General features: G+C 39.4%; 1 protein-coding gene across 1 annotated transcript in view; it reads right to left on the bottom strand.

Annotated features, from left to right (window-relative positions):
• FUT8 (fucosyltransferase 8) overlaps positions 1-18,138 on the bottom strand; it is a 122,963-nt gene that overhangs the window by 51,657 nt on the left and 53,168 nt on the right. The window contains exons 4-5 of the mRNA XM_058161855.1: positions 8,050-8,165; positions 7,768-7,933 (exon numbers count right to left, since the gene is read on the bottom strand). Coding sequence (XP_058017838.1) covers positions 7,768-7,933; positions 8,050-8,165 — 282 coding nt within the window. The remainder of the gene's footprint in view (positions 1-7,767; positions 7,934-8,049; positions 8,166-18,138) is intronic.

Genomic DNA, 18,138 nt, shown 5'->3' with positions numbered 1-18,138 from the left:
CAATAAAATTCTATTCTATTCTCTTCTCTTCTCTTCTATTCTCTTCTCTTCTCTTCTCTTCTATTCTATTCCCAAGGAATGAATAATTTTCATGATGTAATCAAACATGGAATATCTGATAATAGCGCTCTGCAGTGCTTTGGATACAATTAAAAAAAGTAGAAACATGAAACAAATCCTTCTTTGCAAACCTTTAAAGCAAATTCATTTTTTCCTAGAATCAGTCTTCTGCTGCAGCCATGCAATTCATAAAAAAGTTTGGCTGCTTTAGGGTAACACAGGTAGATGCTACCTCCCAAAAAACATATTTCTGAAACTGAATCCAAAGCACTGCACAGCCCTACTTGATGAAATAATATACTCTTTGTCAATGAAGAATAAGGAAGATCTTGTTCTCTTCTATAGAATCTGATATTTGGTTAAAGGATACTCATTTTTTGGTTTCCAGTCATGTTTATTCATTCATAAACAATTTTGTATACACAAATTTCCAGAGTTACTTCAAAACTTTGTAAAATGACATATTTTTAGATTAAGTAATAATAGAATAAAAGCTTGAGGAATCAGATTATATACTGGTTTTTATTACCTAAAGGACTGGAATTGCAAAATATATATATATATATATATTTAACCAAATATCAGATTCTATTCAATACAGAATTGGGCTTCTGGTCACACAATGGGACATCTCCTTTTTCTTCCCTAATTCCATTTATACCCTGACACTTCTCTGAAGAGTCCCCAAACTTTGAGCAGATTGACGAGGAGGAGAGGAGGTAGATAAGAGAAGGAGAGGAAGGTTTGGAAAGTAAAAGAAGGTAGAAGAGGGAAGAGTGTTAAAAAGAGGGGTGGTGACTGGGCAGGCCCGACTAATTGTATATAACTGTACATTGGATTATTTGATATGATTGTAAAAATAAAACTTTTTTATAAAAAAAAAAAAAGTAAGATATAAATTAAAAGGAGGAGGAAGAAAAGGAGGGTAAATATAAAACACAAAAGATAAATCAGAGGTATTAAAATGTCTGGAAAATTAATATGTTTTGATCCCTCAAAAAATGTAATAAGAGATTTATTTCAACTCCAGTGGCAATTTTTTCCACTTTTTCCACTTTTTACCAGAACAAAAAAGTGCTCTCTGATGTGTAGTATATCTTCAGTGGGATTTGAGGGCTTCCAGTTTGTTATGGTTATTCTGATTTATAATTCTGGATCCTTCCCAAAGGGGGAATCTTCTCATTTTCCTACTAAAGTCATAGCCAACTGACACAGCTGAAGATGAATTTAGAAAAGGAAAACCTCACCACTATAAAGTATCCCCACCATATACAAAATTTTAGATTCAATTTATATGCAGATAAAACTTTAGTGTTTAAACGGAATCATAAATCTGGGAATTTGAATTTGTTTGAAAAAGCACAGTTGAATAAGCCAGTCACATGTAAAAAGAATTATTCTGTTTAAAACCAATAAAGTTTTCCAATAAAGAAAACCAATTTGCAATAGATATGCCAAAGGTTTTAAAGAAAATGAAAATCTCTCAGAAGTGACCTACCTTCAGAATCATTACCACAGAAATATTTTTGCTATTAAACTTTCTTACCCTAAGGAACAGGAAGGAAAAAATTTCCTCCCTTCTGATAGTTAAGAAGCAGAAGTTATTCTAACATAGCAGCTAAACAAAAGGGAATATCTTTTTTTAACTCTGAATATTGATGTGAAAATTTTTTATAACCTGGTTCCTGATGAGTTTACTAGCACAGGATCACCTGATTTAAACAAATCGTAATGTTTTAATGTACTTTCTAAAAAGGGGAATAGGCTGTCATGGATATATGGCAGGCTACAGTTCCTGAATTGTTTTGAGATTTACAGAAAAATGTGAAAAAGGTTATTTCACTTGGGAAAGTCACTATGACAATCTTAAGACAAATACCAGCACTATTTCATAAACATTCAGATGAATGCTAAATACTCAGAAACAATTAAATGAAGGTTTCCTTGGTACTAGGAATTCTTGGACAATAAAATTCTATTCTATTCTCTTCTCTTCTCTTCTATTCTCTTCTCTTCTCTTCTCTTCTATTCTATTCCCAAGGAATGAATAATTTTCATGATGTAATCAAACATGGAATATCTGATAATAGCGCTCTGCAGTGCTTTGGATACAATTAAAAAAAGTAGAAACATGAAACAAATCCTTCTTTGCAAACCTTTAAAGCAAATTCATTTTTTCCTAGAATCAGTCTTCTGCTGCAGCCATGCAATTCATAAAAAAGTTTGGCTGCTTTAGGGTAACACAGGTAGATGCTACCTCCCAAAAAACATATTTCTGAAACTGAATCCAAAGCACTGCACAGCCCTACTTGATGAAATAATATACTCTTTGTCAATGAAGAATAAGGAAGATCTTGTTCTCTTCTATAGAATCTGATATTTGGTTAAAGGATACTCATTTTTTGGTTTCCAGTCATGTTTATTCATTCTTATGGTTTTATTAAAAAAAATTTCCAGAAATAGTACTGACATACTTAAGGTTTTACTTAGGCAGTAAATCAAATAATTGCAATTCAATATATTAATCAGTATTATTCTATGTGATCAAAATTTACTGGACTTTCTATATAAAGTTTTCATTATTTCCCTTTTTTCTATAGTTTTGGGGAAGGTGTATCTTTTCAGTTCTAATTTTTCTTTTTTGATTATTAAAGTCTTATGGTTTAAAAAAAAATACTTGGTAGGATCTGGAAAAAGTACTCCATTTGATGACAAGAGCATGGGACACATTGGCTTAAATAGATGGTCCTGTAAATTGCTTAAGTAAAGCTTTACACACTATTGAGATTGTCCTGAACTGAACTTAGAAATCAAAACAGCAATCAGTAAAGTGATATGGGGATTATATGAACCTTTGATATAAACCCAGATAATATATCAACTGTTAAATTATCTTAAACAGCTGCATCATCTTCACGTCACACACTGTTCTATTTAAACAATGGATATGGAGATAGATAGATAGATAGATAGATAGATAGATAGATAGATAGATAGATAGATAGATAGATAGATAGATAGATAAAGATATATTGATATGTGTATGCATATGTATCGTATGTTTATAAATATTATATGTATGTATATATGTACATATGCAATAGAATGAGTTGGTGTTTTTTCATCTATCGTATTCCTTTTCCTGTTTTTTTTTACTTATCTCTGTAAAACTTATTTAGATATATAAAATTAAATACAAAATAATATCATTTATATCAATTGTGGTCATAAGTCGAGGACTACCTGTATAGACTTTCCCAGAATTGTTACCTGCAGATAAGTTATTCTCCTCTGCACTAGCTCTGTCAAATCTTTGGCTTCTTTTCTGTAAGCACCTGCTCCATCAGTTTGACTGAGGTAAAACAGATCTGTCATTATTGACCTGTTAAAAAAAGAGACTCAAAATCAACCTTTAAGATCATCAAAAAAATAGGTAACAAAGTATTTCTTGCCAAACTATCCAAAAACTGTATCTTAACACAAGAATAAAAATATTTACCACTTTATTGCTATAATGTCACAGTTACATTTAAGAGGCAATATTACAATGGATGGGAATTCCTGTATCTATTATACAATCACATTACATTATTTACGGTAATTTTTCTTCCTAACCACTCCAAAGAATATTCATAATGAATGAATTCTTGATTGCAGATTGGTGAAATGAGTCACTAGCAACAATACAAAATATGCACATTTCACATATTCAAAGCAAGCAAAATAATAGGAAGATGGTAAAATAATGTCTATATTGTATATGTACTCAGGTTCTTACATAAGGTTATCTTTAGTTTTAATTAATTCATGTTCTAGGACAGGGCTCCTCAACTCCCAGGCTGCAGATTGGTAGTGATCCCTGGCCTGCTAGGAATTAGGCCGTGAAAGCAGTGGGTGAGTGAGCGAAGCTTCATTTGTGCATGCATGGGATCTAGAATGCACATGAAACCATCCCTCCCTGGTGCATGGAGACATTTTTTCTTCTGAAACCGGTCCCTGTTCCCAGAAAGTTTGGGTATTCTAGGATATCAATATTCTATGGCCATAGCTACTATGGCATTATTTTGTGAATGAATGGATGAATATTTATCCTGAGTAGCGAGTTCTGGACATTGCAAGGATTAAGGAATGCTACTCCATTGTTGTAGGGCATAATAACAAAATATTAACATCCTTCCAGAATTTCCCTCTGTCCCTTTATACCAAGCAGAATCAAGTTAGGGTTACAGTATTTTGATGATTTTGCCTCAAATTCATTCCTTTCTCTTTTTGAGGATTGGAGCGGTCTTTAATTTTCTTTATTCCTACATTCTGGTTATTCCTACAGTCTTCTACAATGGAAGTCAAAAGTCCCACAATAGGCATGCTAAATTCCAGAGAAGGCCACCAATCAAAACACACTGGGAACTTCTAGTTTTTAGTATCAATTCCCAAATAAACAAAATTACATCTTCTATAACTCCTACTAATCTTTAATAATTTAATAAACTCTTTTAATAATTTATTAACTGACCAAAATCTTAAATTAAAAACTAAAATGTCAAAGGACTAAGAAGGTATCAGCTTTGAGTCACAGTAGATTCAAATCCCACTAATTTTTATTATACAGGTAGTCCTCGTCTTACAATCATTCATTTAGTGACTGTGCAAAGTTATAATGGCCTAGAAAAGGGGGACTTATGACTGTTTTTTTCATACTTATGATCATTGTAGCATCCCCATGGTCATGTGATCAAAATTTGGATGCTTGGCAACTGACTCATATTTATGACAGTTGCAGTGTCCCAAGATCAACGTGATCATCTTTTGTGACCTTCTGACAACCAAAGCCAATGGGGAAGCCAGATTCACTTTACAACTGGGTTACTAACTTAACAACTGCAGTGACTCATTTAACAACTGTCTCACTTAGAAGTGGAAACTTTGGACACAATTGTGGTTTTAAGTGAAGGACTAACTGTATTTACATGCCTCCTTTGAATGGTTCTGAATAGTTTATAAAGTGTAATATATACATATATGACAACCTTTAAAAGTAAGATATAAATTAAAAGGAGGAGGAAGAAAAGGAGGATAAATATAAAACACAAAAGGTAAATCAGAGGTATTAAAATGTCCGGAAAATTAATATGTTTGGATCCCTCAAAAATGTAATAGGAGATTTATTTCAACTCCAGTGGCAATTTTTTCCACTTTTTCCACTTTTTACCAGAACAAAAAAGTGCTCTCTGATGTGTAGGATATCTTCAGTGGGATTTGAGGGCTTCCAGTTTGTTATGGTTATTCTGATTTATAATTCTGGATCCTTCCCAAAGGGGGAATCTTCTCATTTTCCTACTAAAGTCATAGCCAACTGACACAGCTGCAGATGAATTTAGAAAAGGAAAACCTCACCACTATAAAGTATCCCCACCATATACAAAATTTTAGATTCAATTTATATGCAGATAAAACTTTAGTGTTTAAACGGAATCATAAATCTGGGAATTTGAATTTGTTTGAAAAAGCACAGTTAAATAAGCCAGTCACATGTAAAAAGAATTATTCTGTTTAAAACCAATAAAGTTTTCCAATAAAGAAAACCAATTTGCAATAGATATGCCAAAGGTTTTAAAGAAAATGAAAATCTCTCAGAAGTGACCTACCTTCAGAATCATTACCACAGAAATATTTTTGCTATTAAACTTTCTTACCCTAAGGAACAGGAAGGAAAAAATTTCCTCCCTTCTGATAGTTAAGAAGCAGAAGTTATTCTAACATAGCAGCTAAACAAAAGGGAATATCTTTTTTTAACTCTGAATATTGATGTGAAAATTTTTTATAACCTGGTTCCTGATGAGTTTACTAGCACAGGATCACCTGATTTAAACAAATCGTAATGTTTTAATGTACTTTCTAAAAAGGGGAATAGGCTGTCATGGATATATGGCAGGCTACAGTTCCTGAATTGAAATTTTCAAAAAAAAACTTTTTAAAAAGTATTTTAGTTTATCTTATAGTTTTCCACTTAAACTTATTTTTCTAGATTTTTTTTCTCTTTCATACATCTTATAATTTATATTCTTTCAGAAGAAAAGGATTCCCTATCTAGGAGATAGATTGATCAAATCTGCACCAATGCAAATATTGCAGTTATAATATTTTTGATTTAAGAAGTCTCAACAATTGTGATAAAACAGCTTATAAGTAATGCAGAAAAATATAGTTTAATACAAGTGATTAAATATTTTACTGCATTTATTCATTCTTATGGTTTTATTAAAAAAATTTCCAGAAATAGTACTGACATACTTAAGGTTTTACTTAGGCAGTAAATCAAATAATTGCAATTCAATATATTAATCAGTATTATTCCATGTGATCAAAATTTACTGGACTTTCTATATAAAGTTTTCATTATTTCCCTTTTTTCTATAGTTTTGGGGAAGGTGTATCTTTTCAGTTCTACTTTTTCTTTTTTGATTATTAAAGTCTTATGGTTTAAAAAAAAATACTTGGTAGGATCTGGAAAAAGTACTCCATTTGATGACAAGAGCATGGGACACATTGGCTTAAATAGATGGTCCTGTAAATTGCTTAAGTAAGGCTTTACACACTATTGAGATTGTCCTGAACTGAACTTAGAAATCAAAACAGCAATCAGTAAAGTGATATGGGGATTATATGAACCTTTGATATAAACCCAGATAATATATCAACTGTTAAATTATTTTAAACAGCTGCATCATCTTCACGTCACACACTGTTCTATTTAAACAATGGATATGGAGATAGATAGATAGATAGATAGATAGATAGATAGATAGATAGATAGATAGATAGATAGATAGATAGATAGATAGATAGATAAAGATATATTGATATGTGTATGCATATGTATAGTATGGTGATGCTCTATTTAAATTTATATTTGTGTTTGTGTGTATGTGTATGTGTTTTATTAGTGTTATACATCAGAGACTGTATGACCTCTGTTGATGCCATATGCTAATTAAATCAAATAAAATGATGCATTTTTTTAAAAATACCAAATTACACTGAATACTAATTATTCTTTCATAAACAACCTTTTACCAAATTGTAGTTGTGATAAGAAGCTATTTTACTAGTATCTAATATACAGTATCTAATGTATACAATTTGTTTTCAAAACCACCGCATTCCATATGTTACATTTTGTTAAAAGTTTTTTCATATAATAGCTATAATATAATAGTTTCACAGTTCATTTCGTATTTTCTAATTAATTGATCTATGAAATTTATGTTATAATTTCAATTCCATGGAAATCAGGGGTCCAGGATTTTGGATAGATTCTGCAAATTAGATCATTGGAGATACCTTGGTTGAAAAAAATTGCCTTATGAGATATTGTTTTGCCCAGACTACAGACATGAGAGTTTTAGTAGCATATAGATAGCCTGATGGTAACTCCAAAAAGATCTTTTGTTTGTATGGGCACTATTTATTGATATTTACCATATTAAAAATTAAAATTGATGCCTTCACTGCTATATCACTTCTCACAATTCTTTGATTGGATTTTAATATTGTATTATTTTTCAACATAGACTGCTAAATAATTTTGATTTTGTAGACCGTTCAGAGGGTGCTAGGACTTTAAGAAACACTGGGTTATAATGTTACTCTATTTAAGCAAGTTTGAAACTGTTACTACAACAAATATTTAATAATAGCTACTAGTACCTTTCATGATCACCCAAGTCAGATAGAAGTTCATCAATATGTTTATGCAATTCATTTCCTTCCAAGTTTTTTAATTTCTTCAGTTCACTCTGGAGAAAAAACCAAAACTCCTTGACTCCATTTTCAATCCTTCTTCTTAGTATTTCATGGTCTTTTCCAAAGCCCACTAATAAAGGAAAGGAAAGTGAACAGTAATTAACATTATTAATTCTCTAAATGGGACGCACGTTGTGAAATTGAGTACTTGTCTAAATATTTAAAAAAATGATCTCCTATACAAACCATCTCCTGTTTGTTGTTTGTAATTTTCCATCTGTTCTTTGGCTTTTATTAGCTGTTCTTCTAAAGCATGTACTCTTCCTGCAGCAGGACCCTGATCAATAGAACCATCTGGTATCCTATAAGGAAAGTAAAAGTGTGTGAAAGAATTAAATGGACACATGTGACTGCAGTATTGATAGTTCTGTATGTTAAAAGCTGCAAGAATTAGTACTGCAATTAGGAAATTACCCAATCGATTTTTAAAAGTTTAGACCAATAATAAATTGCAATATGGTAATCACATTGTCATAGGAATGAGAAATTTGTAAATATTATATTGCATCCTAAATAAAGCTTTTTTTTGTCCAACACCATATCTAGAGACTTTAATCTCACTATAAATGGACAAGAAAAGAGAATTTTTCATGTTGTTTAAAGCAGAATAAAATATGAGGAAAGCATACAACTGCTACTCCTGTTTATAATTGTACGCTGTATGAATATCACATGCTGAACAATTTAGTTCAATACAAAAGAATGGCCTAATAGTTTTAATGGGAGCTTTTATTAGAGTTTTATTAGAGTTTTAATTATTTTTAGCCAAATTGAATCAGTTTTTTAAATAATGTTTTAATTTTTGTATTCTTGTTTTTACCTTGCGGTAAACCGCCCTGAGTCTTTCGGGAGAAGGGCGGTATATAAATCAAAATAATAAATTAGGAGCCGGAAACTAAACTCAGTAGCTGAAACACTCAGTCAAGTACAAATAGAATCCCAAAGCAATAAAACTTCATCTGGATTAAGGAAAAGGTTGATCTCTTCACATCCTTACATGATGTCCTCCCATCGACCAATGCGCTCCCATAGGGAGGGTCTCCTCAGGGTGCCGTCGGTCAGACAATGTCGACTGGCGACCCCAAGGGGGAGGGCCTTCTCTGTGGGGGCTCCTGCCCTCTGGAACGAGCTGCCTCCAGGGATACGTTGATTCCCTGACCTCCGGACCTTTCGACGCGAGCTCAAGACATTTTTGTTCCACCGCGCAGGGCTGGCCTAATAGTTTTAATGGGAGCTTTTATTAGAGTTTTATTAGAGTTTTAATTATTTTTAGCCAAATTGAATCAGTTTTTTAAATAATGTTTTAATTTTTGTATTCTTGTTTTTACCTTGCGGTAAACCGCCCTGAGTCTTTCGGGAGAAGGGCGGTATATAAATCAAAATAATAAATAAATAAATAAATAAATAAATAAATAAATAAATAAATAAATGTAATTTTCAGATTCTTTTTCTTGCCAATGAATACAGGCTTTTACAGCTAATTTCACAACGAGTTGGAGATGATCATTCTCTTGGTAATTGACAGTTGAAAAGGAAGCCTGGGGCACTAGGCCTCTAATCTGCACATGGCAGAGCCTGAGGGCCTGGTTCTATGGGCCACTGCCTGAGTAAAAGGCCTGAATAAAAGGCCTGAAGGCCAAGGCCTGAGTAAAAAGCCTGAATAAAAGGCCTGAAGGCCAAGGCCTGAATAAAAGGCCTGAAGGCAAAACGGGCTATAGCTGAGTTAAATTGGTCCACTCAGCCCCTTCCCCGTCCCAGTCGGACAATCCTAGGCCAAACAGCCTCGCGTCTGCGAGGACCAGTCTTACCGGCTCGATGCAGCTGCTTCTTTGAGAAAGGCCTTCAATACCACTCCTGGCTGGCTGGCGCAGCGGAGGCTCACATGTGAGCGCCGCCGCCTACAGCTTGTCCTGCGGTGCTGGGGGTGGAAGCCTCCAGACCCTCCGATCAAAGGGCTAGGCGATCAAGCAAGCCCAAGAGCGCCACCCTGAAGCTCTGCCGGCTGGCAGAAACGTCAATGAGTGGCGACCTTCAGCAGTTTCCAGCTGATCGCGCCCTTCATGCTGGGAGCTGAGAGGGGCGGACAAGAGCCCTAGTGCCCTCCACGATGTTGCTCTCCCCAATGTTCCTGCTGCCAAGTAGCCTTCAGCGGTATCAGGCTGGCTCGCTTTTCACACTGGAAAATTTAATGCTCAACAAGCAAAGTGGTAGCCAGGCAAGATTAATAATCAGCTAAAAGCAGTCAGAATGGGACAGCTCAGAGAAAATATGTCTGTCCGATCAGACCGAGTCTGAAAGCTGGGAGGCAAGAGGAAGAGGAGGAGCTTATCACCTGGCAGACTCAGTCCTATTGGATCAGAAGGAGTTAACCATTCCTGACTCTGGGTCCCGCCTTTCTGGAAAATAGGATTGAGCAGATAAGGAAAACAACAGGATGGCAACTCATCTATTTTAATGGGCATGGTCCTTCTCATCCATTTAAAATGAAGGAATCAAATGCAATAATCTCCAATCCCTTGCACCTTTGGAACAGCCAGGTTGGAATGAAGCAGGCCCATTTTATCAAATGAGAACACTATGAAAACAACCACAATGGGATGCAAACAGGTAAGATCTATGATATATTACTTTAGTTCATTTTTGGTTTGGCATAGCAAGCTTAGCAATTTATCACCATCTCCTTTCAGGTTCATAGTCAGCTGAGGCAAGCTGGCAGACTAGAGCAAGTGTAGCACAGGTTGTTCAAAAATGCCATGATAAACTTTTTTGTAGATTTAGTATAGCCCAAGATAGAAACAACCTCCTCTGGGGTCTCAAACCCCCCAATTTAATAACTTCAGGAAGGAATATGCAGTTAATCTTCAATGATCCTACCCTCCAAGTGGAGATCTGTCTCCATCCTCCTATCCTTCTGTAAGAGCCTGAAGACCTGTCAACCTGGGGACCCAATGAAGGAGTACCACAATGGAGGTAGGTGCCTACTATACTGATAAAAACCATCACTCCTCCCTTTGCTACCTGCTTTCCTACCCATCCATCTATATTCTCATATTGTTGCATTCTCATTTTCTTTTTCATTGTTTATTCCATTCTTCCATGACTTTGCTACTGTTGTATTTCTTTTCATTTTCTTTTTTTATTGTTGTAAGCCAACAAGAATAGCCCCACAACAAGATAGGTGGCAAATAAATTTAACAATTTAATAAATAAATAGATAAGCAAATAAATAATCACATTTTCTGCATTTTTGACACAATTTTCTAAACAAAAATATGTGCATTATTATTTTTATAAGTGGAAAGTCTACATAAAATAATATTCAATAGAAAACTATTTAAAAGTATGTCTATTAGGTCAGCAGCCTCCAACTTTTTGGGAACCATGGACCAGTTCAATGGAGACATGTTTTTCCATGGATCAGAAGGGGTGTGGTTTTGCATGCTGCCTGCACCCCACAGATGGAGCTTTGCAGGTTTGTGCGGCCCGGTTGTTGGCATGCCACCGAGCAGGGGTTAGGGACCCCTACTTTAGATAAGCATGCACACAAATACTTGCATTCTAGAAGAAATTACATATGACAGTGCACATCTTTTTTAATCAATTACCCAAAAAATTATGCAACTAAACCTTTATGCCACATATAATGGCAGATTACAACATACTAAAATTACAATAAAAGCAAACAAAAAACAAAAGCTTAAAACACAATATTTAATAATAACATAATTATGGTAAATTATATATATTTTCCTCCATTCAATTATGTCCAATTCTCAAAGACCGCATGGACAAGTCCCTGTAATTTTCTTGCAAGATTTCAGAAATAGTTCACCACTGCCTTCTTTCTAGTACTCAATGAATGTGACTAGCTCAAGGTCACACAACTGAAATCATACCAGGGTGGATTTGATTTAAATTGAGTTGATTTAAATAGTAAATAGTAAATAGTACAAAGGCTCGATTTAAATCAACTTGATTTAAATCATAATTTTTAAAGAACAACTGTAGCAGCTCCTCCTCTGACCTGCTGTTGACTCACCGACAGTCCCATTCACTTTAATGGGACTGCCAGTAATGGGGCAGTGACACCACAAGGTAAGGGACATGGCAGGCAGCAGGTGAGTGGATGCCCGCTAGCAAGTGCTGCCATGATAGATCTGAAATGACAGGTGCTCTTTAATATTATATTTATAAACTGCTTAGAAAGTTTCACTTTCATTTTTACTGCTTGCCCTTCCTCCCCACGCTTAGAACCTGGTGGTAGAGATGTACTTCTCTTCAAACAATCATACACTTTGTAGTGTATATAGATTTGCAAAACAATTGGACATACCAAAACTTGATTTCCTACTGGGAGGATGATGTCCGATTCCCCGAAGTTGGGTCAATGTGCACACTCTGTAACACGTGGATAGAAGGCAGCATCTGCCGATGCATACGAATCCAACTTGTAATGACGGATAAATGTAGCCACCTTGCACACTTCCTCCAGAGATGCTTGAGTGGCCCAGGCCACTGGTGGAGTGGGCTGTGATATTTCTCAGGACTGGAATAGCCTGCCTCTCATAGGTCTTGGTGATTGTTGCCCTGATCCATCTCCCCAATGATGTGGGTGTAACTCTGGCCCCCATCGAGGATGGCTGGAAGGAGACGAAAATGGCTTCTGTTTTCCCGAGTGTAGAAGTGCAATTGATCTTGAGAGTCCTGCGCACGTCTAACGTGTGCCAAAGCCGCTCCAGACGATGAACCGGAGCCGGCCAGAAGTTAGGGAGCACAATTTCCTGTGCTCTATGGAAAAGAGAATTAACTTTAGGGAGGAAGGTTGGGTCCAGCCTGAGAACGATCCTGTCACTGTGGAAGATACAGAGGTCCTGATGAATGGACAGGGCTGCCAGCTCCAAAATACGGCGGGACAAAGTGATGGCTATAAGAAAGGCTACTTTGAAAGACAGTGTTGTGTCTGCGCCCCCCGAGCCGGGCCTCCTGCCAGAAAGTGACTTGGAAAGTGAGGGGGAAGGGCCATCAGGACTTACCTCAGGAGCACCGGCTTCCCTGGCTCAGCTCCAGGAGCAAGAGGCAGGCCAGGTGGAAGAGATAACAAGGCCTCTGTCCCCTGACTCTTCCCCCCTCAGGCCATGCCTCAAGACCCAGCTGATGGCAATCAGGCCTGGCTGGACCCTAGGTTCTGTAGGCAGGAGAGGCGGGAACAACAGAAGCAGGGGTGGGGCAGGCCTAGGAAGTGCTGAGTCATGGAGCCACACCCCACAGGATATAAAGGCAGCAAGAGCTGCTGTGCCTCTTCGTAGCAGGCAAATTAACTGCTTAACTAAGAGCTGAAGTACTTTTTAACTCATCGGCGTTGAGGGAGATAACAGAGACACTTGGCAGACGCTCGCTATTTTGCTGCCAGAGCTGATAGTGCTGGCTAATTAAGCCATCGCTCGGACGGAGGCAAAGGGGGACAGAATAGACAGGAACCGAAGGGAAACCTCCCTCAAGGGCTCGAATGGAGACTTGGGCAAGGCCATTAGGATTCTTTTTAAATTCCAAGTTGGAAACTGGTGGACAACCGGCGGTCTGAGATTGGTAGAGCCTCATAGGAAATGGCGGACTACGGGGTGTTTTGAGATAGCTTTAGATGAGCCGCAGGTCAGAACTGAGGAGATGGCTGCCACTTGTTTCCGTAACGTGTTGGGAGCCAGACCCATCTCAAAGACATCCTGCAGAAATTCTAAGAGTTGTGCAATAAAAGCCTCTGTAGGTACGATGTTGCGTTTTCCACACCAGGTGACAAATGCCTGCCAGCTAGCATTTTAGATGTGGTTTGTGGACTCCCGGCATGAGGCTTGGATGGTAGATATTACTCTGGCAGAAATGTTGACTCCCATCAAGAGGCCCCGCTCAATCTCCAGGTGGTTAGGTGGTACTACTGGAGGTTCAGTTGGACCAATGGCCCTTGATACAGGACAATCCTGTTGTCTGGAATCCGCCACCGAGAGGGACACTAGGTCTGCTAACCATGGCCTCCTGGGCCACTGTGTGCTATTAGAATTAATTCCTCCTCCTCCTCCTCCAGTAGCTTCCTAATAACCTTGGGGATTAACGGAAGAGAAGGGAAACCATAGAGGAGCCGGGGGGGGCACTTGTATCTATCTTCACCCCAGGTGGAGAAGTTGAGTGGAGGGTATTAAGAGGCTCTTGGCCCAATTTATCGAAAAACCATGGCCCTGAAGGACTCAAATGGTAGTGGATAGATCTTGTTTAGCTGTCAACTCTGATTGAGATTGAATAAGGATATCATTTAGATACGCCTGAATCCTGATGGGAAGGGTGCGGATGTGACCTATTAGGGCTGCCATTATTTTAGTGAATACCTTGGGGACCGAGGACAGCCCAAATGGCAAGGCCTGATATTGATAGTGCTTCACTGCATAGTGGAAGCGAAGGTATTTACAGTGATTGAGAAGGATGGGAACGTGAAGATACGCTTCCATCAGGTCAACTGACGAGAGGAAGTCGCCCTTCCGGATGCCCTCCAAGATAGAGTGGAGGGATTGCATTTTGAACCAGTGATAGATAATGTACTGGTTCAAAGATCTGAGGTCCAGAATTGCCCTCCATCCCCTAGAGGACTTCCATACGACAAACAATCGGGAGTAATACCCCTGCCCCCACTGATCCCACGGAACGAATTGAATAGCTCGAATTGAAAGGAGATGCTGTATAGCTGAGTCAGCCAGAAACTGGCTTGTTCTGTTCCGTGAGATGGGGCAATGGACAAAAACTCTAGGGGGGGATGCAGTACAATTCTAGGGAGAGGCCCTTCGGACCGTCTCCCTCACCCAAGCATCTGTGGTAGAGAGCTCTCATTGATTGGTGAAGTGAGCCAGATGAACACCAATGGGAAGCTCAGACAAGGGATTACTTAGTGCGTCTGAATGGGCAGCCCCTCCCCCCTCAAAAGGACTTTCGGGAAGGGAATCTGGAACCCTGTCTGACCTGACCATCCTGCTCTTGTCCCCCTCTGGTAGAAAAGGCCCTTTGAGAGCATGGCTGGCAGAAACTGGCATCAGATTCCTGAAAGGATTGGGGCCGAAAATATGGCTGCTGCCGAGAATCACCCTCCTGGAAACTGCAGGTAAGATCGTGCGCTTATCCCTGGTTTCTATCAGTATGGGATTCAGAGAGGCGCCAAACAATTTGTCCCCCATGTAGGGAGCGGATGCCAGATGCCATTTATTCCTGGCATCTGCCTGCCATTGTCGGAGCCACAGGAGCTGCCTGGAAGTGTCTGAAGAACCAATGGCTTTAGCTGTGAATCTGGTGGCGCTGAGGGTGGCGTCCACCAAGAACTCTAACACCACAATGATCTTGTTGAGATCCTGATGAGATCTTGTGTCGGCTGAAGGGATTCTGTCCTGTAATTGTTTGAGCTACAGGAGTGAGGCCCTGTTAAAAATGACGCTGGCTTTGACTGACTTTGCTGGCCTCGACCAGCATTTTCTCTGCTCATTTGTTCTCTGGCCAGAGTGACTCCTCCAGAGGTCCAGTTAGATGAGATGAGGAGGAAAGTGCCACTATGGGAGCATCTACAGTTGGAACCTGCAAGAGGTTGTCTAGGTCCTGGGCCATATTATAAAGTCCAACCCATTGGAGTTGGGTCCCGATCCCGGGAACGCCCATTGTCATTGAATAACATCTGCAAAGAGCTTAGACATTGGGAAAGTTTCCGTCTCCACTGCGGGTTCGACAAATAAAATATTGGCTGGGTCGATGTTTGACTTTATGGGCCCAATCATGTAATGGTCTGAGCCTTAAACAAGAGAAGCCTGAAAACCTGGAGCCGGAAAAGCCCAATAAAGGAGAGTTGGTCAGGCCCTAGGGCCTCATCCTCCGAAAGAGACAGTTCTCTAGGGGCATCCTCGTCTGACAAGGACGCTTGACTGTCCGAATCTGGGGAATGAGCCTGCTCATGGTCCAATCTAGCCTCCTCTAAATCAACTGAACCCTGATGATGGCTTGTATGGCTAAGGTAGTCCAAAACATCAGAAGAAGCTCATTGGGCCGCACCCTGCCTTATCGCTTCTGAAATCAGAGCCCCTAATGATTCAGGCAGGTGGAGGCCAGGATGCACCTCAGATCTAAGCCCATTGAAGAGGGCTTGAAAGCTGAGGCCGGAACTCTTGGTCTTGTAGACTGTTGGTCACGTGTGGCGGGTTGATCAGGGGACCATGATTCGGTGCCTCCCTGGGAGGGCTGAGGCTGCTCCAGACTAAGGGCAGGAGGTAAAACCTCCAAGGGCGGCTTAAAACAGGTCACTTTAGCCCTCTTCTCTGCATGCTGTTGGGCCTTATGAATCACTTTTTCAATTGCCTTGTGTCTCCGCTCTTCAGCCTTAGAAGCCTTAGCAGATTTCTTATGGGGATTTGGTTGGGCCCTGGAATGTTTACCATGGGGGCTATACCCCAGATGTCCCCTCCCCAGGATCAGAATCATGGCGTCTTCGTCCCTTAGAGGATGCCACGTGAGATGACTTGGAATGCCTGGTGTCCACCACTTTGACTGATTCCTACATCACACCAGCCTATTCCCCCACTTTATCAATCAGCGGTATAACCGCTACTCATTGCGCTCTTCCTGTCACCAAAAGCGATAATAATCGTCGTGGCACTTTTCCTGCCACCACAGAAGGTCCTCGCAGGAGCGGAAAGCTGATTGTTTGCTTGTTCCGCGGATCGCTAGCTGTCCAGCTTCAAACACGATCAATTCAGGCATGGAATGAAACCTCGTGCCGAAACTTGCTGCTGAGCAAAGGCTCACAATGCAGCCTTTTCCTGCCTCTTTGCAATGATCTGCAAACCAGGCTCTCTGGGAGCGCTTCGGAACAAGCTCGTGATCGCTTCCTAGAAGGATCTGCCAGCCGGCAGTCCTATGCCACTATGTGGCCCTCAGCAGTATCGGGCTAAAAGCCTTTCACACCGGCAACAGAAACTCAACCAATGGTTTGGGAGTAATATCAAGTAGTAGAAAGCCTTAGCTATGAAAGACACGCTTGTCCTAAATGAGACCGAAAAGCTGGAGATAACATGAAGAGGCAGGTGTTCTGTCCCCCCCACTACAGTCTGGGAGGCACAAGAAATGACTCAATTAGCCGGCAATTGAGTCCACAACAGCTATCAGCTCTGGCAGCAACCCAGCGAGTGTCTGCAAGGTTTTTCTGTTATCTTTCTTGATGCCGGCGTGTCAACCAGGAAGTCAGGAATAAACAGCACTTCAGCTCAAGTTCTCTCTAGGCAGTTTGATTTGTTCATCACAAAGCAGTATAGCAGCACCTCCTGCTTTTATACCCTGTGGGGTGTGGCTCCGTGACTCAGCACTTTCTAGGCCTGCCCCACCCCTGCTTCTATTGTTCCCGCCTCTCTTGGTTACGAAACCTGGGATCTAACCAGGACTGATCGTCCTCAGCTGGGTCTGGAAGCATTTCCTGGGCAAGGGGAGATACAGGAGACAGAGGCCCCATCACCTCTTCCACCTGTCCTGCCTATGGCTTCTGGAGCTGAGCCAGGGAAGCCAGCCCTGCAGAAGGGAGCCCTGACGGCCCTTCCCCCTCACTCTCTGAGTCACTCTCTGGCAGGGGGCCAGGCCTGGGAGGGCGGGCTGGAGCCACAACAGCAGGGTGTCAGGCCTGGAAACCTGGAAGGCTTAAGAATTAATCAGACTCAGTCCTAGTAGCAGACGTGAGAGTTAACCCATGCCTGACTGCCGTTCCCAAAAAGGAGAAAAAGTAATATTCCTGAACTTTGTTTTATGATTTATCTCATGGTTAATATGAAAATGTGTGAATGCATTAATGCAGTGCATGTTTTCTCAGCTTGCAGAGCTTGGATTCATTGAATACGTTTACCAAAAATGTAAATATTGCAGAATATACAGCCTCAAGCTACATAAATAAGCTTCATTTCATGCTGAATAAACTAAATTTTTAATGTATCTTAAATACAAAACTATCTTTAGATAGATTTGTACTCCAAAAGCATTTTGTTAAAATAAATTTGATAAAAATAAAAAAAATCCAATGTAAATTTAAAAAAATCCGATTTAAATAAAAAAATCCATTTTAAAATCTATTTTTATCCACCCTGTTCATACAAGGTGGAACTAGAAACTCACAATCTTCCAGCTTCTAGCCTGATGCCTTAACCACTACACCAAACTGGCTCTGATATATATTGAGAAAGGGGAAGGGAAAATGTCATGGCAAGACCAGTCCATGCA

The sequence above is a fragment of the Ahaetulla prasina genome, chromosome 1, assembly GCF_028640845.1.
Source record: "Ahaetulla prasina isolate Xishuangbanna chromosome 1, ASM2864084v1, whole genome shotgun sequence".
Lineage (NCBI taxonomy): Eukaryota > Metazoa > Chordata > Lepidosauria > Squamata > Colubridae > Ahaetulla > Ahaetulla prasina.
Note: the sequence above shows the minus strand (reverse complement) of the source record. Positions and strands in the feature narration are given on the sequence as shown.